This window comes from Phaenicophaeus curvirostris, chromosome 1 (genome assembly GCF_032191515.1).
Source record: "Phaenicophaeus curvirostris isolate KB17595 chromosome 1, BPBGC_Pcur_1.0, whole genome shotgun sequence".
Taxonomy (NCBI): domain Eukaryota; kingdom Metazoa; phylum Chordata; class Aves; order Cuculiformes; family Cuculidae; genus Phaenicophaeus; species Phaenicophaeus curvirostris.
This window is the reverse complement of record NC_091392.1, coordinates 10,420,062-10,442,961: the sequence shown is the minus strand read 5'-3', so window position 1 is coordinate 10,442,961 and position 22,900 is coordinate 10,420,062. Positions and strand designations below refer to the sequence as shown.

Here is a 22,900-nt window from a genome sequence, read left to right as displayed (position 1 = left end):
TTGCATCATACACTTTTCAGGACTCAGGTCTTAATTAACACTGTGAGTCATATTAGCCCCAACGGTAAAACCCTTTGTGCAGTCATTAGTAACAGTTCCATTCAACTCCACTCCTGATCTCACAGAAAATGTGACCCAGCAGATTTAAGAAGACTTAAATTTCAGATAAATAATTTGGCTTCACTACATAAAAGTTTACAAAATGCCAGCATAATGATAATACTTTAAAACAGAAGAAATATAAATACATATGGAAGGTGAAGAAATTCTATTAGTAAAAAGTAATAGTTTAGATGCAGGGGACAATAAGCAAGTATGTCCTGTGTATAAAAATAATCTAGAGAAAGGTTTAAAATCTGAAGTCATTGAAAGCTCTGGCATAAATGTAGAATAACTACAAATAGCAAAGCCAGTGTAAATATCTGAGCCGTGAGGAGTTCTTAAGGTCAGGTGATAACCCAGCATGAAGTGCTCCAAAATTAATAATCATTTAGAATATGAGTCAGCAAAGAGATCTGACTAGAACTGAGTTTAATGAAAGGGTATTTTTCCCCTTAAGTAATGCTTTTTAGGTCTTTTCCTATTTTCCTTTTTTTCTAGTCAGACTAAGCCCCTGGGTACATGAATACACATCAGAAATATATTTTTTGTTACTGAAACAACAACAGAACTCCCCAGAACAGTTAACCTTGATAATGGTTGAGAAAAGTATCTGAATCAAAAGTTAGAAGCTAAATCAAACAATGAAAATAATATTTAGAAACCTTAATCAACACTGAGTCATTCAGACTAATTTGAGCAGTCGTACTCATTTTTTAATGCATTGGCTTTGACTGTATCTTGCATTTGATACAAAGGGAAAATTAAGTTTTCTCAGGGGCCAACCACCCCCAGAAAGCAGTACTGAAGAAAGCAGTTTTGAAATTTTATTATAAAGATCTCTTGCATAAAAAAGCACAGTAAATTACCATATACATAATTATGATTTATGTGTGTGTGTATATATATAATTAGAACATTAAAAGCACACAAAATTCACAGACTGTTTCAGTAAGGCAAACATCTGAAGCCTTTAAACCTCTGTAAGTCAGCTCTGTCCTTCTTGAACTGGAGTAGAGCACTCTTTCAACAGGCCATTTCAATTACTTTGCCGCAAAAGGGATCTTACCTACATCTCATAATCATGTAATTAATGTTTCTAAATTCTGGTGGTTCCAAGGCAATGAAAAAAAATGAATTTTTTTAAAAAAAAATTAGAGATGGTATAAGACTAAAGAGAAGTGCCATTGACCAGTACTTAAGTGGTGGCTAATCAAATTTAGTTGTATGAAATGTGTAGGGGGAGCTAAGTTACTTTCACCTTTATTGGAATGAATTTCATTCCAAATGAAGCATCAAGACTGATAAAAATACTGTGCAGAAGCCTTGCTAAAACACATCCTAAAGTGATGGCATGCAGCTAAAAATAATAAACATTGTACATTCACTGCAGCTTTGACAGTAATGGCAACCCCAAGCATTAATGAAATCATGAGTCACATCCTCCAAAGTAATAAAATTGGTTTAAAAGTCATAAGTCATTAGCCACTAATACACCTGGAAGACTTTTTAGCTGCCTCCAAGATGCATTGACTTGATCATTTAAAATTACCTGAGAAGTTCTGAAGTCTACAAAACTTCTTTAAAAAAAGAAAAAAAAGAGAGAGAGAGAGAAACTAGACCTTTCCCTAATTTAATCTTCTTTTATGTCAGGGAACTGAATCATATTACCCTTTTCAAAAAGTGGCCATGGGTTTGCCTAAAATCAGGTAGGAATCCTCCTTCTTTCACATTCACAGAAAAATTGTTTTGGAATCTTTTCTAAAATAAGCATGAGATACTTATTTAATTTGCTTTAAGGTTTTATGATCAAATCACCACAACACACATGAACCCCTACATTAACCTTCAATCTCATAAAAAAAAACAACCACAAGATCTGGCTACAATAACTTAGAGATACCAGATTTATATGGGTTGACGGGAAAAGAGTCGGGGAAATAGTGTGTTCAAAAAGGTCTACAAATTACTTATTTTGCAATAATAATAGAAATTCCACAGGGTACTATATAAACACACACCCCTTAAGTTAAAACAGGAAAGCAAACAAAAAATTTGTATCTATTTTACACTTATCTGACTGAAGTAGAGAAACCTTGCCCAGATAACACTGATGTACAATGCATGTTAGGAAAGCTATGGGAACTGGAAGAGTGAACTCCTGCTAAGACCAAAAGGCAGAAAAACGGATACCTCCTGTGGTACCTACATGTAGACAACTGACTAAGCAAAATCTCATCACCTACAAGAAGGATAGTCTTCAGAATAGCATGCAGCAGAAGCTTCACTCTCAGACTGACTCTTCAGCTATGTGAAACTACTGATAAAAGGACTGCCAGGATGGGACTCATCTCCCCCAATTTAACACACCTACAGTACAGACATTTACATCAAGGCTTCTCTGACAGAGAAAGCGAGAAGTCAGTACTTCTGGGTTGTAGTTCATTCCATTTTAAAGTCTTACTCGAAACATGTCAGGTCAATCCTGACTGCGAAATGTCTGTTTTGTTCCACTGAACAAAAAGGAAGCTTAGTATAACCAGCTGAGTAGATGTCTACAGTTAGGTGAATTAATCCCTCTTTCTTCTCTCACTTTAAATGATACCTCCAAACTCATCTGCAAGTCTATGCGGATATGCAATTGCTCAGAGAATCCTGTTCTCTTGTTCCATCCTTCAAGCCTGTTTCTAATAGTTCTGCTCTGTTAAAAGCATGTTTATGAATTCATCCAGATACCCCCATGCATGTTTGGTCAGTATCATCTGAAAAGCACTCTAAACTCTTATACGAGTCAGAGTGATGTGAGTAGGAAACCTAAGAAGCAATTATCCAGGTTTGGTGTCTTACATGATAGAAGAGAAAGGACTGCTAGTAAAAGCACTTTAAAGAAATAGCTACTTCCAAAGCATAAAGCATCATGATGTTACAAAGCAGAATGGTCTTCACACTAATAGTTCAGGATTAACTTCGCTGATACAAAACATGATTGAAATACAGAATGAATTAGCAAGTCAGACATAGAATAGGTACGGAAATTAATCTGATTCATACATGGCTACATTTGTTGAAAGATAAGAATTAGTTGCTACCCTCAAGAAAGACTGAGAAACTAAAAAGGCAAAAAGATGAAATATTAACAGATGTAGTTAGCAATAACACCAAAATGAACATCATGACCTGAAAGATACGATTATTTTTAAATCACATTTTAAAAAGAACTCTACTTCTTGTTTCCTCAAAATCACTAGACTGCAGAGTACAGTGATATTCAAGTCATAAACAGTCACGTGTGTCACTTAGAGTAATATTTCCCAATCTATTTATAACTTGATTTTTCATTTGGCCATGGCTTCTAATCTGTCTATCAATATTATAAGCATCTGCCCTATGCCAACGAACTAATGAGTTCATTTTCTACAATAAAGTCATAAGCTGTCTTTCTACATGTCATGTCCTGTACACATCAGGCTGACATTGCCTGTAAGCATATAGGGAGTAAAAATAATAATAAAAGCATGTGTCAATGATAAATAAAGATTTCTTTTTATTATTCTAGATAGAAAACCTAACCCATTAGTACTCACCACCAAGGCTTTAGACCTGTTACTCAGAAGTTTTTCAATGTCTCTGGCTGCAATTTCCACTAGCTGACGAGGGTTGTTAGCTTCTACAGTATACAAATGTCTGTTCCGCAAATAAATCTGCAAGAGGAAAAAATTGAAATAAATCAAAATGGCAACAGACATTCAAAATAAGCTATGTGACTTGATGGAACAGGCATCAAGATGTCCTCTGTTCTTACTACAGAGCTTCAGAAAGACTATTGCTAGGAAAATCCAGACTTGCCTTTGTGAAAGAAATACATCTTTTTGTTTGAGAAATAGAAAGTGCCACTAAAAATCATTTCAAATATCTTCAAACCTGGCTGTTTCTAGGACAGACTATCTGACTAACAAATGCTAAAGAAATCTGATTCCCATAGAGTGCTGGGAGAAAAGTAAAATGGAGATCCTTTAAATCACTTAAGTTGAACTTATATAGTTACTGCTGAATTTAATTCTTCCTTGAATGCTGAACAACAAACATATCATTTGATGTAAATCATTTAAGTTACGCTAATGTAATCAACTTAGTCCCTTATCTATTTATTCATATTATAGCATTAGTATTCATGAGGAAAGAAGAGGAAGAAGACAAAAAAACCCAAACACCACCCCCCACCCCCCCCAAAAAAAAGTATAATAACAGAGGAAACAGGGAAAAAATGAAAGGAGGAAAGAAGCTGGGGAGAAGAGGGGAAAGTAGCTATAATTCTGTTTCTTTTCTGTCATGATAAAGATTACCTCTGGTGAGGAGACATTAACTGTTTCCAAAGCAGAACATGTATATAAGGGAAGTAATTTGGTTTGTTGAACAAAGACACTACAATAAAACGTACGCAACAACAAGAAATAAAGAAATAAAAAGTAGCAAGAAATCCATTTGCCTGCCTCTGCCCTGCCTGAAGAGAACAAAGGGGGTGGGGAGTGGGGGGTGGATATCTTATGACTAGACAGGCAAATGAGGAAAACTAATTTATTCAACTAACAGATGGCCTGAGTTTACTCAAGTCCTCTGCCTCCCAGCAGCACTGCCTGGTGGGGGCTGTGCTTTCTCCTGGGGAGTAATTCCAGGCACAGGCAGGAACGGGTCCAGGGCTAGTGCACTGGCTGCCATCCAGCACAAGAACCGAGAAACTGCAAACCAGACTGAGTCTACCAGCCCAGCTAAGTTTCTTGCGTTAATGCTATGGAGACCTTAAAGAAACTCACCAAAAATATATGTCTGATGCTTACAGCTGATGGTTATTTATCACAAATATATTTCTGACATCTACACATAGCTGTAATTTTTTATTGGGCAGGTCTCATAAGCTGTCACAGGTGTTCATAATTTTTGAATTTCACAACATTTATGTTAGGTTTTGGTATTTTCCTTCAGAAATACAGTCTTTTCTTCCCACCACCAACTGAGTAATTGGAATAAGCTTTAATTCTTCATACAGGAGAAATTACTTTAAAAATTAACTGCAAAAGAAGATCATTTCTAATCAACTTCTGATGATAGTTTGGGTGTTTTTGAGGTGCTTGATTTTTAAAATTGCCACACAAAGTTTTTGCCAGGTATAACCCAAGATCTCTCTCTTTTTTTTTTTTTTCCTAGGAAATGGTCTATAGACCAATTATTAATTTTAAAAAATCCTACAACTTATCAACTTATAGTAACAAAATTTCTCACATTTTTCTCTGAAACACATAAGATTTGCACAGTCAGTAGCAGGATTCAGAGTTAGCTTGACTGTAGTGACCAGAAGAGCCTTACAGTTTTACAAAGCAAAGTAAGAGTTTAAAACTTTTTTATAGATTCAAATTATTTGAATCAGGAATGAAAATTTCAGAAAAGCATCTAAATTGAGTGACCATCAAATATGGGCAAACTACCAGATTTCCAATCAACAGCAAATATTTATCCTGATCGCACAAGAAGCAGGCACTAGAATATGGCTGTTAGCAGGCATTCATCAGGCCCAGTCAACACGGGTTCACAAAAGGCAGGTCTTGCCAAACTAACCTGATTGCCTTCTATGACAAAGTGATTCTGCTGCTGGATGAGGGAAAGGCTGTGGATGTATCTTCCTGGACTTCAGTAAAGCCTTTGACACAGTTTCTCACAGCATTCTGCTTGAGAAACTGTCAGCCTCTGGCCTGGACAGGCGCACACTCTCCTGGGTGGAAAACTGGTTGGCTGGCCGGGCCCAGAGAGTGGTGGGAAATGGTGTGAAATCCAGCTGGAGGCCAGTGACAAGTGGGGTTCCCCAGGGCTCAGTGCTGGGTCCAGCTCTGTTCAATGTCTTTATCAATGACTTGGATGAAGGCATCGAGTGCACCCTTAGCAAGTTTGCGGACGACACTAAGCTGGGTGGAAGTGTCGATCTGCTGGAGGGTCGGGAGGCTCTGCAAAGGGATCTGAACGGGCTGGACCGCTGGGCAGAGTCCAATGGCATGAGGTTTAACAAGGCCAAATGCTGGGTCCTGCACTTGGGGCACAACAACCCTGTGCAGTGCTACAGACTAGGAGAAGTCTGTCTAGAAAGCTGCCTGGAGGAGAGGGACCTGGGGGTGTTGGTTGACAGCGACTGAACATGAGCCAGCAGTGTGCCCAGGTGGCCAAGAAGGCCAATGGCATCTTGGCTTGTATCAGAAACGGTGTGACCAGCAGGTCCAGGGAGGTTATTCTCCCTCTGTACTCGGCACTGGTGAGACCGCTCCTTGAATCCTGTGTTCATTTCTGGGCCCCTCACCACAAGAAGGATGTTGAGGCTCTGGAGTGAGTCCAGAAAAGAGCAATAAAGCTGGTGAAGGGGCTGGAGAGCAGGTCTTACGAGGAACGGCTGACAGAGCTGGGGTTGTTTAGCCTGGAGAAGAGGAGGCTGAGGGGTGACCTCATTGCTCTCTACAACTACCTGAAAGGACGTTGTAGAGAGGAGGGTGCTGGCCTCTTCTCCCAAGTCACAGGGGACAGGACAAGAGGGAATGGCCTCAAGCTCCGCCAGGGGAGGTTTAGGCTAGACATTAGGAAAAAATTTTTCACGGAAAGGGTCATTGGGCACTGGAAGAGGCTACCCAGGGAGGTGGTTGAGTCACCTTCCCTGGAGGTGTTTAAGGCACGGGTGGACAAGGTGCTAAGGGGCATGGTTTAGTGTTTGATAGGAATGATTGGACTCGGTGATCCAGTGGGTCTCTTCCAACCTGGTTATTCTATGATTCTATGATTCATGTCTTATTCTTTGAAATGCAGTGGCAAAGTCTTAAAACATCACTTGTGACTATGTGCAGTACACCTGCATCAAATGATACTGAACTTATGAAGAATGGTCAGTAGATTTTGCAAGTAGGATAGGAAACTTTAAAATAACTTCCACCAAAGTTTTTAAATAATAAAACCAAATAATTATAAAGCTTTCATTTATTTTATTTGTGATTTTTTTGTTTTAACCAGATTTTTTCTGGTTTCTGTTTTATTCAAATTTGCTCATGCACTTTTCATTTGCTATTCAATGGTGAAAGGAATAAGAAAATTTAAATACGATCTTTTTTCATTTTGGATTTTCAATAGGGCAAAGACCTTAAAATTTGAAGAAAACAGTAGTTCATCGCAAAAACACCATTTCATTGTAATTAATGTTTTCAGTCAATGTTATAAACAAACATTAATAAGATCACAAAGAAAATACAGAGTAGGGGCAGAGGGAACTATGTGCTTAAGTAATGCAAATTTGGGGCATATGGATGATAGGGATGACTCTGAGATGACACTGCTCAGCTATATAAAAACAAGCACTAATTCAACAAGTGTTAATTCTTTGACATATTTAAGCACTTAGTGAAATATGGTTTCTAACAGGTTTTGACCTAACAGCCTCCGCAGAAGTTAAGGTGATGACACGCTGCATCCACACCATCAAGGTTCTGCACCCCACTGACCAGAAAAGCAATGCCGATAATTCAGTAGACTTAATTTTTCAATATAGAGCAAAGATACAATAAGCCATACTGGTAAGGGTTCAAGAATCTGGATGGAACATTTGCGCTTTCATCCCTGAATCTAACCCGTTCTCACAGCAAACATATGATCCTATAAACTCCAATGGTTTGAAAGCTGCAGACTATCAAATCGTGATCTAGTAGGTACATTTGTGAAAAAAAACCCAAACATTTTCATTTACTTCTCCAGCACCAGCTATCAGAATATTTCAAAAGCCTGTATCATTTAACAAGATCATCACTATATTTGGCAGGAGTCCTACTCATTCTTCAAAACAAAACCTTTATAGCAGGCATTTTGGGTCCTACCACTGAGAAAGCCCAACTCCAAGGCTGGCCTCACAAGCTGTTATCTGTCAGTGGTTAGAAACAACATTAAAAAAAAAAAAAATTAGGCCAATCCCCCTTTGAGATTAGCACAACATTCCACATAGAGCTGTCAGTGACTCTTTCTCCTCCTCTTCACTTTAGCCCACGTCAGGGCTTGAGGCACCTATCTCCTCTTCTTCAACTACCAGAAGAAGATAAATCCCACAAGCTCCTAGACAAAAAGCATCAGAATTAACTCACACACTTCTTTATTTCCCTGAAGTGTGAGACCTGTCTCAAGAAACAGTGTTAAGAAGAATTCACTAATTATTTAAGAGGTGTGTACATAATTTATTTGTTGCCTGCTCCCCTCTTCTTGAGTTCAGCTGTAGCACTGCAGCAGTTCAGCACAACACCATGCAGGGAAATGACATACGCTTCAGAATTTGGCACTCTGTGGAAAGCTTTTCCTTATCCAAGCCTCCCACCTAGCAGTCAAACACAGTTAGTGAAAGCTCATCTCAAATAGCCATAAAGGGTCTGACCAGCAAAGGTGTGCTTATTCGTCTTTCAAAATGCAATTTGGCAGGCTTCATACCTTGTTAAGAACCCTTAATTTGAATACATTTTATTAAACTGATTTGACCCAGTGAATGCAAATTTCTGTTAGCTTTTACACCTAAAATCAGTTTTAGTACTTTAATTGCTAATGTTTTGCTAGAAGATCTCCAAATCACCAGTAAAAACCTACCACTTCTCACAGAATAAAGCCCCATTGCACGACTAAGTAAAACTTGTATGGTCATAGCACAAAAACTACTTTTACTTCTCTCTAAAGTCAATAGCCATGCACTTCTTTATTCAGGCAAGAATGTATTAAAATTGTTTCTTAAATGGTAAATATTTATTCTGGCATAATGTACTGCAAGGTTTTAGGAGAGAAAAATATGATATGTAGCGTCACATTAGAATGAAAAAACACATGAAAGAAAATAGCTGAATGTGGCCAAGATGAGAAAAAATGCCAGCTCCTCAGCAGAACATGCCCCTCTCCAGTCAGTCTTCAAGGACATGTTTTTAAATCTCTCACAAAGCAACATTCTCCTTGCTTTCTACAAGATTTGTGAGACAAAGTCAAATATTTCAGTATAAATTGAGAATGAAAGATGCAGTTTCATTGCATGGCTCTTGCTACATTGTGGCAGGCGTTGAGGCCCACTGTAATGTTGAAATTTTATTTAAATGGCCTTCATGCTTTATTACACTCAAAAAATGTTCCTGAGAGTAATAAAGTATCTGTGCTTTGGATCTGGGGTCTTGGCACTGTTTATACATACTATCCAAATAACAAGGAGCAATAACTCATGTTGAATTATTCTAAACTACAATACAATTCCTTTGCCGCTTTTTTTCTTTTAATTTGTTTGTTTGCTTGGTTTGAAACCGTCAGTCTCCCATTTTACAAAACAACAAAGCCTCTTCATCAGGCAGCGGTAACCTGGCTGAGGGCCCAAACATAGAACATGAACATGGCATTCTCAGTTCCAGCACTGAATACTTACATGAATATAGAAGACACAGAAGATAACATCTTCAGAAGTTCAAACACAAAATTTCAAAAGTTAACCAAAACCACTCTATCTTTTCACACTTTTAAATAAGCTTTGGAACAAAATAACAATTCCAGTAATGGCTATCTATACTAGGTAAATATATTAATGTTTTTATTACTTCAATATTACTTTCAAGATTGCTTGGCTCAGCTAGACAAACGGTACACCTCTGTCAACAATCAAAGCTTTATAATCATTCTAGACAGCTAGTTGGACAGTATCAGAGATAATGCTCAAAGATACTACCAAGCTTGAGACCCCAAATCAATCAGAACTTTGTGGTAGGTCTTCCTCCATCTTTCCTACAAACAACTACACCAAAATGCTGAGAATGCATGGGAGATATTGAGTTAGGTTTTACAAGCTTATATACCAATTAACTTATTAAATAAATAAGTAAAATCCTCAAACCAGAGCAAAACTTAAACACAAGTTTGGTAAAACATTCTCTTCCTACCCACTGTGTGCTTTTGGAGAGCGTATCCCATGGCCTGTTCCCCCTGGTTGGTCCAAAAAGTCTTCTGTTTTCTACCATCATAGGCACTAGTGGGTCTCAATAACCATGATCTGCCTCACTGGGAACCTCCAGCTGAACCCCTGTCCACCAGCTCCATTTCAGTTCAGTCCAGTCCTGGCCTATACAGTGTGCATGCCCATCTCCAGCCCTGGGTCTTAGCCCTATGTCACAGTTATCCCATCTATTAGATGGACCTCTCAGATGTATATTAAAACTTTTCTCTAGGTCTGTCTCTTGAATGGATGTTTGACCCACACTGTAGCCTTGCCCCCAACCTCTTCCTGGCCCTACCTCCTTTCAGTTCTGGCTGGAGACCCCAGTTGAATCCTGGACTTGGTCCACTGCTTGTCATGTCTGAGACTGCTAACAGACCCCATTACCAGCACTCATCTCCCTTAAAACTGTGCAAAGCTAAAAACTCCCCTTCCTCCCTGACTCAAGTTAAAGCTACACAAACAAAACCACATTATCTCAGCATGAGAAGATGGAACTAGAAGAACTCCAGAATGCTTTCTACAGGTGCTTGCTTATTTCTTCATGAGGCCACCCTAGATTTAGTGCTTCTGGTTGTGAAAGAGCTAATCCGACACCATGTTCATGTTCAGAGCCAGCATTTCTATGACAGACACTTCACGCACCAGCAACCCCAGATTAGTTATTAACTGCAGCACAGTTAGTCACCAATGCAGAGAAGTACCTTAGGCACAGAGCTTCTCTCAAAGTAAACGAGTATCAAGAGGTTTGTTTGCTGGGGAGCAAGGTGCAGAAATAGTACGACACATTCAAGCTAGCTTCTTGTTTGGGACTTCTTGAACATCCCATCGAGGGCATACTGCTATGGGTGCTACTCAAGACCAAAGCAGGTTCTGTGCGCTGTGCATTTGCTTGCTAAAACCAATAAGAAGTGAAGAATGATGTTTGTTCTTTGTGAAGAGTAGGGGATATACGTAGCTTTGAGATTTCTAAACCTAAGGCTGAACAAGCATCCGAGTCACTTTTATAGTTACTGGAAGAACAGGCACTTCCAGAGGTTTATCCATTCTGGTATTTTATCAGCTCCTTTTCTAGACAAAAGTGAATTGCCTTAAAATTCTTGATTGAAGTAAAATACTTGTCTAATAAAACATATCAGAATAGTAAATAAAAAAATGAAATAATATAAGAGATTTTCTATTTTATACATCTACTTCAACTCGGCTCGGCATGTTGGTCACCTCTGAGTCCATTCATTGATCTACGCTCTCCCTCTTCCTTTCCAAAAAAAAAAATCAGAAAGATTGACCCACAAAAAAAAAAAATGTATTTCATCCTGGGAAGAAAAGAATCATCTGGCTTGGCAAAAAAAAAGACATTTCTTATTAAAATTTTGAGTAATGGTAAAATTCCCAATACAAATGTTTTGACACAATTATATTGTTTTATAAACAATACTCCATGTGTTTTACAGAATCACAAATGTTTTCAGTTTTCGTAACTTTGTTTAGCTAACAAAATATCAACTAATAACACCCATATATTGAGTAATTTTTTGTTTTAGCTTTATGAGTGCCATGAAGTTACATGTCACTTTCTTATTTACGTAAGAAAAAATGTAGAAGGGGAGAGGTTTGACAGACATCTAAACGTATAAAGAGATCTTTAGAGCAGTAGAAGTCAGAAAACAAATATCCACTCCAAGCCATGTGAGTGACTATTATTGTTAACTTTTGATTACTGTGCTATTTTCCTTTAACTTGAGATTTTAGTTGTCGCAAACAACTATATAATCTGCCCAGAGGCAGCAAAATCTTCTTACTACCATATCCTTTTTCCAAAGCTGTACTAATACTTTCTGTTTCTAATGGATGCCAAAGAGATTTTTCTTCACACCAGAGATTTCTTTTCTTTGAATCACAAGCGATCCATTATGGAACACACTGAAAAATACTTCCTCCCAAGGAGCATTCTGTACGTTCAAAGGAACTGGTCTAAATATGTCTTACTCTCTGCTACATACAATGTATAAATAAGATTACAGGTGCTACCTAGCAACTCACAGATGCCTTCATTCTTGAAATTCATGGCAACAGCACAAAGGAATAAAACCACCCTAACAGTTTACTGTAGCTGTTGCATTTCAGGATCACTTGCCTGACCACAGACTGCTGTGAAGGCCTAGGACAACAAGCGACAGGGTAGCTGATGTGTTGAAAACTATGACATATCATGGTAGTGATGGGCACATTAGGAAAAAAAAAATCAGAGCCAAGTTCATTCTTAAGTAATACATTCAAGCTGAATTCTGCAGGATGTTGGGAACACTTACACCTCAATTAACATCAGGGAGAGTATAAGTAGTGCCAAAGTCAATTGGCTCACCCAGGTGCCTACTCAAAGGGAAGCAAATAATCAGGGGTACTTTGTAAGATGGAATAATCAGACACTTTTAATTGCTGATAATTAACAAAGTAGTCTAGAGGACTTCAAAATTATGAAGTAATTTCTGTAATTGTCACTTTGTATTCAAACCTTCATAAAACATGAGTTCAGCTTTGCACTTCTGCTATTGTACAAACATCAAAAATGGATCTAAAAATCCTCCTTCGTTAAGAAAAAATTATTTCAAGGCATTCAGTTTTGTTTCATAATAATAGCAACTCTGTATTAAATAACAAGTCTACATTGTTTATTGGTTTTAGCTCGGGTTTTTACCTGAGACTGGATGAGAACCTAAAAATCCCAACTCACAATGAGTACAAGATGTAAAAGTGAATCTTTCTCATAACAGAAGAGCAATAAGAATAAAGTATTCCATGTTTCTTCTGTATTTCTGGCATATTTTGAGGTGGGCACTTACATAATTTTTCAAACTAATTTATTTGTAGGAAATTGTGTCCTGCCTGAGTGGCTTTTAATGCAATTTGACACCTAGTGACTCTCTCCCTGAAGGTAATTCTAAGTTGCAGGGAACTAGCAGAGTCTTTTTGGTGTTTTACTAACCACAGGACTTGGAAATTGATTAGCTATAATGTTCAAGTTTTTGTTGGTTTTGGTGTTGTTTTGTTGTTTGGTTTTTTTTCCTAAGGAAAAAGCTTTAATTTGTTCTCAGCTTCTATAAAAGCCATCTGAACACAAGCATCAATAGAACCGATTTTAGGAGTATTAAAGCTGAGGAAAAGTTATAAATGAGCCAAAAACAGTGCTTTGCTCAAAGATGATCCAGATCATTAAATAGTAATTAAAACTATGGTAATATTAGGCCACTCCTTCCCTTGAGCCTGAGCAAGCTTTGTTAATACAGCCACCTATTCTTAGTGACTTACAGCTGATTATGCTTGCTGGACAAGGGAACCCTTCAAAATGGCAGTTTATTGCTAAGGCAGCAGAGGGAGAGTAGCATTTGCAAATAACAGAGGCTCCCTCTGTTTTGACAATCCCTTAATTTCTATTTGGATTACAAAGAGAACTTGCAGATGTGTCTTCAAATTTCCTAGCCTGCATTTTTAAAAGTGTTTTAATTTTCCTGACATCTCAACATTGGATAGCAATGTGTAAACTCAACAGACTTTAGTTTGGAGGATTCTGTTTTTAATGTCTGCAGCTTTAGCATTTAGTTGCACACAGAAATATAGCAGTAGTAGGGGTATACCCCAAATGGGACATACCTTTATAAACATTGTATTATAAAGGAAAAAATTACTGTATTTTGGTAATTTGTAATCCCTCTAACTCATCTCATTCATTATTTTAATCCTGGTAAATGGACACCAGCTACTCAATGAATACCTGATGTGCCCATGTTTCACTGTATCAACCCCTCCATAATTCCATTCTAAAAGTAATCCTGACCTCACTTCATATTGCCACACCGAACTCAGATAGCAAACTGGTGTCTTCACCTTAGGGATGAGACAAAAGATTTAAATGTAACACGTCTACAATAGCAAATTCAAGTTTAGAAAGATTCAGGCTTTTCAGGAGCACTGGCCTCGCACACAGCCCAGCTGACAAACCTCAATTACTGATAAATGATCTATTTTATTACACATTACTGAAGGCTTCCTTGCTTTCAGCATCTTCTCCTTCTCCTCCTTAGAAAAAAAATGCAACAAAGCACTTTCAGAGAAAACTGCAGTTATACTGCAGTATAAGACTTAGCAGCAGCACTCATAAAAATGCCCTGAAGCGAGGGAAGTTTCAGCATATATAAAACCAGCAACCCAATAAGGCTACAAGAACTGCTTCAAAAACTCCAAAACATTTGTGGTTTTGGTTATTTTTTATTTGCATTTCAAAATGACTCTTCAAAATTTACATGAACTTATTTTATATAGTTAAAAACTGAGACTGCACATATTCTCATCAATATATTAATGTTTTGTAGGTCATAAATGCCTTCAAATTCAGGGTCAAAATAGTGACAAATTCATCAGAACCAGAACATTTAAATTAATTTCAGACTTGCAAAGTCCATGGCAAAGACCTCCAGAGAAACAGAAACCACTTGCATTTGGGTTCTCACTTTTAAAATCAAACCATCTTAAAAATAAAATAATTCAAGATCTTGCTATCCTTCTTCATAATTTTCTCAATCATAAAACTTTCCACTATTTCACCAACCTTAACAAGGGTAAACGTAGTATATTCTGGAACATAGCCACATATCCCCTCAGTCCATCTGGTAGCTCATCAGAGAGTAGCATGTGGTACAAAACTCTCTGCCTTTGGCTAAAACATATTCAAACTGAATACAACCTGATGAATACAGTATTAAAAAGGGCAGAAGGAGGAGGGGAATAAAGCTGGTAAAAATAAATAGAAATTTCAGTTCTATGGATCAGCTTAATTTTTTTAATATATAAAACTTTTTTTAATTCATCTCCTTAACTTTATGATTTTTAAGAAGGAGCCACATAAATATGCTGATTATAGAGAAAAATGGCAAGAATGGAAACATTTACTGCTAACTCGTCTGTCAAGCCTCGTTCTGAAGCAGCAATTTCAAACAACGTATGACAGTAGGGAAGACTTATAGAGATACAATTTTTACATTAAGTTCAAGTAAGCTTTTAAATCCTACTATTGCACATACCTCTATATAAGTTAAAAAGAGAACAAGGCAAATTATATGACAGCTTCTATAGGTAATGTTAGTGGCATGCCTGTATCTAAAGAGCCTCTAGAACATAGCACTGCCTTTTCTAAATTCTTTAATGAGCCCAACAGAAAACTACCCCTAGGTTATAATTCCTTCTGGCAGAAGAAAGCTTTTCTGAACATCCCTGTTCTAGGGCAGTTGAAATCACAGACCAGTCTCTCTTACACGTCACTCATCTCAGTTAAACTCTAGAGGCATATCCAAGACATGAAAAGCTAAAAGCATGGACTGGGAATCTGCTGCCAATCCGAGTGCTTCAGCAGATTCACACCATCTGTACATTAGGCACACAGACCTCACACTGAGCAGTGGATGAAATGTGCTCATGCAGAACCATGGCTGGGTGTTCAGCAAGGAAGAGTTAATTATTATAAAACATCATTCAAGCGATAAAATAAATAAAAAACACTTCTAATGGTTTCTGGTGGACTCATTCTGCAAATGGAACTCCTCACCACATATCAAATATCCATGTGTAGCTCTCTCTCATTTTGCTGGAAGAAATGGTATTTGTATCTCAGTATGAATCTCATTTAAAGGCCAAGCCACTCTATATGGGTTCACTATACAGCTCCTGGGACTGTGATAACAGCATGCCTTATGAACATCATGCGTGAATTGTTTTTGCAGTGATGTATCAAAAAAGAAACAGATTCAGAGACTAGATTTCCTTGGAACAGCCTCTCATTCTGCTGTTTCATTCAATTATGCCATTGCTTGAAAAGGTTACACAGTACAAGATGGCACTTTTTTGCCGTAGCAGTCATAGTGAAGCTCTAGAGTGTTTGTCACGTCAAAGCTCTTAACACAGACCCACATTTTTAATATAGTGTTTATGTGAAAGAGGATTCTTTTCAAACAGTTTGGAACAGACAAGCTCATCCATTGCTATAAGGCATGTTCTCTGCTCTGAGGTCTTCCTTACTGAGTACTGCAGGGATCCCTCCCTCCCATCTTCTGTCCCTAGAGGTATTTTAGAGCTGGAAATCAGAACTATACTTGTTATAGTTTATTAGATTAAAAGAGCTGTCAATTAGCTTAGTCATGGGCCTTTTCTGTGAAAGGTCTATGTAAAAACAGAAGTTGAGCATACTTCCATCAAAATGGGACTACCTATTTACTTCTTCTGTAGTTCACTAGGCTTTTCACCTACTTTTTTCTGCATGCTGAGGTAACTATTTACAGGTATAGAATTTGACTTAGAACTTTGAGTGCAGTTTTTTGTTTTTACTAAGACAAGATGCCTACTGATAAAGAAGCTAGTGGGATCAGATACATCCTCAATATTTATTTTGCTACATGCGCTTTAAATTTCTGTTAGGGTGCTGTCTATCCCTTCTTATTTTGTTCTAAAATCTATTTGCTCTGTAGAAAATGTGTATCATTCACATCAGAGCAGCTTCATAATGCCTGACAGCACAGAGAGTTCACGAGTAAGACAAAATTACATGAATTTTTTAATTTGAAAGGACAATTACATGATAGGGGTTTTTTTAATTTAAAAACACAATACTATTAATGTTAAAGGGCATATACTAAGCTGTCTTTGATGAGAGATTTAAGTGCATTGGACATCTTGTACCTCCTTAGCAAAGATTTTCCTGTGTATCCTCTCCTTCTGCTTACAAGTCTCAAATTGTTGTATATACAATACCTTCTTATAAACATTCCCTTTGCTCTTCTATGGAAAAAAAAAAAAATCTGTTAAATCATAGAAATGACCCAATTCCCTTTTCAGCTGGGCAACTACAGCAGCAGTAAGATCAAGCTACAGCCACTCTTTCTTGTATAAAAATGTTTGGTTTTTAAAAGCACTTTTTACCTGCTTAAATTGTAAATTAAATGTTGTTCCTACCAATTGTAAATCAGTGTAATCCACCAAAGTCAGTGGAGCTCTGCCAGTTTTCAACCAGCTGAGTATTTTGGCATCTTGAATCCTGACTTCCCGCGTTGCTGAAGCAATCTTTAGATTACTGTATTGAGGATGCTACACTGGTATTAAAGCCAAGTTGGAGTTCTCCCAGACCTTGCCTAAACTCATAATAATGTCCAGAAAAGCAGTACTTAAAAATGTACTAGAAAACTATTTTTGGAAGACCATATTGAGGCCGTTCCCTGATAATTTAAGGAAGGCTTGAAGGACATAAGAAGGAACAATATTTCAAACACAATCAATCTTACTGATAACAGAAGTTACACTTAGATTTTACCAGTACGTGTGTTGATTCATACCCTCATAGTTGTAATTTACCCCAACAAATTCGCAGGAAGAATTATCTGGAGTTAATGCTGTACATAGAAAAAATAAAATCTGAGCTCAATTCCTGTCTGGATCAGAATTCTCTCTATATGGTAGATATCAATTAGTGAGTTAAAGCACATCTTTAAATTAAAGATCATGTTTCCTTTGTGCACCATAATAAAATCCATTTTTTTGCCCGCCTTTCCATCTCCTACTTATATATCCATTTTGTCTGTTCTTTCTACTCCAGTTATCCTGGTTTGCTTGGTTAAGGCTATGGATAACTGTAGCCTCAATGTAGAACTCCTAATTTAATGACATCCAAGCTTTCTTTGGCAATTTTTCTTCCTACAGGCATTACGCTGCTGTTACCATCACTAATAAGAGCAAAGGTGTGTGTGTCCACTGGCATAAACATATACATATTTTCAGAAATAAAGTCACTACTGAAGTAACGTACTAAATCAATTCCTATTTTCTCTTTTTTAACACTATATAGAATATTCATGATCACAATATCATGTGTACTCACAATACAGATATTTTCAAAAGCTGTGATTAAAGAAATTTGCATTGATTTACAATGGCTCTATTAAATGTGCAAAAACAATAGGAAGAGTGGTTAGTCACTAGAACACGAATGTGATTCCAAGACACTGTAAGAAATCTGTCAATGAGGAAAGAAAAGAGAATTCTTCTCTGACATTTCTCTCCTTAAACATGGTTCCATTAAATTGAGTACATGTTCAATGTAAACAACTAAAATACAAAAACTGCTCTCATGGATAGCTATGTCTACATTGCAGGATAAATAGGGCTTTTACATAGGTACTGAACTCAACAGGTCTGCTATTCAACTAACAAGTCCTTTACTTGAGTTTAATGGCAGTTTATATTTGAATATTTTTTTTCCTTTGGAAGTACATATTACACTTCAATTTTTACATTCCCCCTGGTCAAAACCTCTCCCAGTCTAAAAGAAAATTAATTGAGAGTTCAGGCAGTGATCCTACGCCTTTCCATGATGTCCAGAAGAAAATGTTTCACAGTTCTCCAGCAGAGACCATTATATAGTACAATTTCCCTGCAGCACAAAGACCCGTAGACATCCAATGCACGTACAAGCACGTATAGCACTAATGAACCCTCAGAAATCTTCAGCATGTTATGGAAACACCATAAACCTGCATGGCTCAGTAGCTAACTGAAAAATCCCAGGGGTTTGAAGAAATAATTCACTCCAGCTTAAGAATATAGTAATTGTGCTACTTTGAGAGCTTTCTTTGTCACTGCAGAGATATCTATAGAAGATGCAATTCTATGAAGCAGACATAGATTATGACTTCAGCTGAATCAGTGGAACTTCTTTCCCTGAGTCCAGGGGGAGGTTGATCAGGGGGCAGAAGGGTTATGATCTGTTACACATCCTTGCTATGAGCTCAAATCTCATCACTTGGCAAAATTAAAATTGATTTTCCCTAGAACAAGGAAAGACATTTCTTTTACAAAAACTCTGTCTTACCAAAGTACAACTTACCAACCCTTTACACTCTGGTAGTACAGCTGTTCACAGAACGTCATGTCTACTGTTTCATAATGGGAGCGCTATGCTGCTTCTTTTTGTATTAATCACACTGCTTTTGGAGGGATGGGGCACAGAAGAAACAGACAAATGTACTGCTTTTTTTTTAACTTCTCCAAAAACATGAAGAATACAGATTTGGTCTAAACACTTCTGGAGTTAGAAGAAGTAATGTCAGAAACAAAGCTGAAAATTCAGTCTGACCATTAAGCATTTTTAAACCTTGAGCAACTGAAGTCAAGTTCTGTGAATACAAGTGACAGGCATGCAAGCATGTTGTTTTTAATGTCTTGTAGTCTCCATTTTCCTAAGATTGTGGTTCGTTTCAGAAGAGATCTGACTAAACATTAATAGGCAGTGAGCAGAATAAAATTGTATCATTCAAAAACAGGCAAGTGACAATAGCCTGTAAACAAAGAGAAACTGCACAGCTCACACCTCACAGTGCTTTGCATTCTGCCTTGCAGGCAAGAGAGCTAATTAAAACCTTGTGGCTCGCGAAAGACATCATGTAATTTAGGTCAAACAAATTACTTTGATACAGGCAGATATTTCAGATGGAAACACCCCCCTTTCATGCTTTTAATCCTAGGATTACAAGTGCATATTGACCACCTTGTGGAAACCCTCTGAGATATCTGATTTGCTTGTAGCGTGCTACAAATTTTAGTCTTAAAGAAAAGTTACCTACAGTGTTCACAGACTAATTTTTTTTTTTTTTCAGCTTGAATGTCACTGGAGTATACTTTAAGTATAGGTGGTTACACTACATATTGTTATGTTTGCCCAGCAGTTTTCATTACATAAGAATGTTTTAAGCAGCTTGTAAGTTTGCTGAATATTAACTATATAAACTCACATTTTCCTCAGGGAAAAAGAAGCGGCAGTGTCAGTCTCTCGGCTTTTCATTATCTGTTTTACTCTGTGGTCTTTGTATGGAAATGATGGGCAAAACGGTTGAGACATTAACTCATTGTTTTACTCAAGTGAGAAATTCTCTGTAACTCATTTCCCTTTGAAATACCCTATTGCCCTGCACGGTAGGTTAAAAACTCAACACAATTACTCAAAGATACTCTTTTTACTCCTTGGTGTTTAATGAACTTTAGCCTGAAAAGCACTTGCAGGTCACTGCAGAGATTTTATAAGCTAAATCTCTGATTACGTACACACAGGTGTATTCCAACCCACAGAATATCACTCCTAGCGAATGTCATATTTCCTCTGCAGCTAAAGCTTAGACTTGCTGTGTTCTCTCAAGTGATCTCTATACCCTTGTGGTCTAAGCAGTGGGAGAAGGAGGAGATGAAAAATGAACGAAGAACAAAGGGCAAGAGAGTGGGATATGGAAGTAGGAGATAATAGACTGGAAAATGGCAGGCAAAGAATTAAGAGAGAAGAGATGGCAAGGGGAGGAGAAATAGAAAAAGCACACAGGAGGAAACTAGAGGTCTGGGGCTGAGAACTAGTGATGGAGGGAAAGGTCAGAAGGGGGAAGAAGAAAACCTGTGGAAGATAAGAGATATAACAGGAGTACTGGGACAAGCTGGCCACACACACCTGGACAGAATGTTTTGGAAATGCTAAGGGAAAATAAAGAGTCCAAAGAGAGACGTTGAACTGGAAAAAGCTGAGGAGAAAGATCCTAAAATACAGATAAGAAGCCAACGTGTGGGGAAAAGGCAGACTGGTCAAGCAACAAAGGTAGAAACTGAGACAGAAAAGTAGAATACGTTGGGGAGAGACAAAAGGTAGCCCACGCAGCAGAGCAGGAAGGGAATGGAAAGTCCAGTGATGAATCAAAGGCATGATGATGGATCAAAGGTATGATGATGAATGAGGAGATGGTGGAGAAAAAGACATACAACATGTGAAAGTAAACTGATTACACCTAGAACAAACAAGCAAAAATGACCCTGCCCCTTCTTAGTGGAATTTCTTCACCAAAACTTGGAGAGAAACATGGTTCACAAGCCTCTTTGTTCTCTGTCAGCAGATAGGTGTGAAATCCACCTACAAAAACTCCCATCAGTGCTCCAACCTGGAAAATCCTTATGGTTCCTCAGAAAGCTCAAGTGACAGACATTTCCGTGTTGTCGAGATCCTGTGTTGGAAACCCACGTGAGTATCAATCTGATGCTTTGTGTTAGGATTTCAAGATATCATTTTCAGCTTGTTTGGAGTTTCCAAGGATGAAAAGTGAATCTTAAATTGTTTTACGATATTAAGCACTCAAATATTAGGGAAGACCAGAACTAAAATAATCTCTGCAACCTTTATTTATTTTCCTTGTGCACATGCAGTGTCTCCTACAAGACAGTGGTGATGTCATCTAAACTGAAGTTTCCACAATATAAACACAGACATCTGCGCTTGTTATCTAGCTTCCACTCACAGTAATTAAAGAGAAATGTCTGTCCAGGACAGGATTCACATGAGCCATGTGGATGTCAGTGTAGAAAATCATTAAGGTCAAAGGAATATAGTCATATCCAGTGTTAAATTTGAGAAACTTCACACCTGATTTTTCTCTGTGTTTCTTAAGTTACCCTTAGTGGCTTTGACACACAGCTACTGTTCATTTCATTGATCATTTGGAGAGATCATGACTTCTGAAAACCAAATCTCATGGTTTCATATTCAGTTCCCCAGCACTCAGGGCTTTTATTGGCTGACAGAGTCACTTCTTTTCCTGATGTAACAGCAATATTTCCCTTCATTATACAGATTTACAATAACCCAGAGATCCATCGGTTCACAGAAGGAGTCATGGGTCTTGTGCAGATATAGGGAGAGGGAAATACATGACCATGTGGTTACATACTACATCATGATGAATACACACAAAGTTGTACAGGCAGCATAATCCTGACATTTTCTGAATTGTGATTTTTTCTGCAGTCTCAGGTGTGTTTTTACCTACTATGTATGGAATATGGCACAAAAGTTTCTTTTCAATGATAGAAGAACTGTAAATTCTTACCTAAAACACAAGTTGGGTTAAATTGGAACAGCTGAATACAAGTAGTTTTCTCATGCACTTTTTTTGTAATCAAAAGCTGCCTCATTTCAGAAAATAATGCCTAAGAGAAATAGTCTCTCTTATTAATAGAGAGCAGAATATTCCACAGAATATTTAACTGAATGGTTGCTTCCTGGATACCGTACCTGACAAACATAACATAAAAGCATGTACTTCAGGTGGAAGTGTTGCAACAATGGTAAGCCTTGTGTCTGCTGCTGCAAAGCTGATTAAATATTAGCAACGAGCAGATGCTGCTACACTAAAAGGGTGAATTAATGGATGTCTGTGTGATTCATTTCTCTCTCAGTAAGTACTGCAGAGTTTAACTTCCCAACATCTTCTTACTATATTCAGATAAAATTATCGTAGTGCCTAGATGATGCACACCATTCATTTCACTTTCTAGTTACTGCAGTCTAAAACATGTCTTCTTACTCACCGCAGCAAGCTGGTCCACCCCGCTTGCAGTTCTTGCTAACGTTACGAGATCTTCTTGCATCTTATCTACCCATGATTTTATCCTACAGAAACCAACGAGAAAAGAGGGACATGCAATCAGATTATTGGCAAAATGAACTTGCATACAATTATATAGCACAAGAAAAGGGTAAAAAAACAGAATATGTTAATATAATTGAATAAAGAATGTACAAGACTTGTTTTTGCTAAAAATATAATACGTTTGGAATGGACCAAAACATTCAAGCTACACCCTGATGGTGTCCTCTTTTGCTGACTCAAATCTAAGCCATTAGCTTTTTTCTTTCTTCTCCTTTTCATCAGCCAGAGTTTC

General features: G+C 37.6%; 1 protein-coding gene across 10 annotated transcripts in view; it reads right to left on the bottom strand.

The window, feature by feature from the left end:
• Positions 1-22,900, bottom strand: part of CACNA2D1 (calcium voltage-gated channel auxiliary subunit alpha2delta 1) — a 390,104-nt gene that overhangs the window by 312,166 nt on the left and 55,038 nt on the right. For all 10 annotated transcript variants that reach the window (XM_069875667.1, XM_069875759.1, XM_069876321.1 and 7 more), the window contains exons 2-3: positions 22,547-22,628; positions 3,684-3,800 (exon numbers count right to left, since the gene is read on the bottom strand). In XM_069875667.1, the coding sequence (XP_069731768.1) occupies positions 3,684-3,800; positions 22,547-22,628 (199 nt within the window). The remainder of the gene's footprint in view (positions 1-3,683; positions 3,801-22,546; positions 22,629-22,900) is intronic.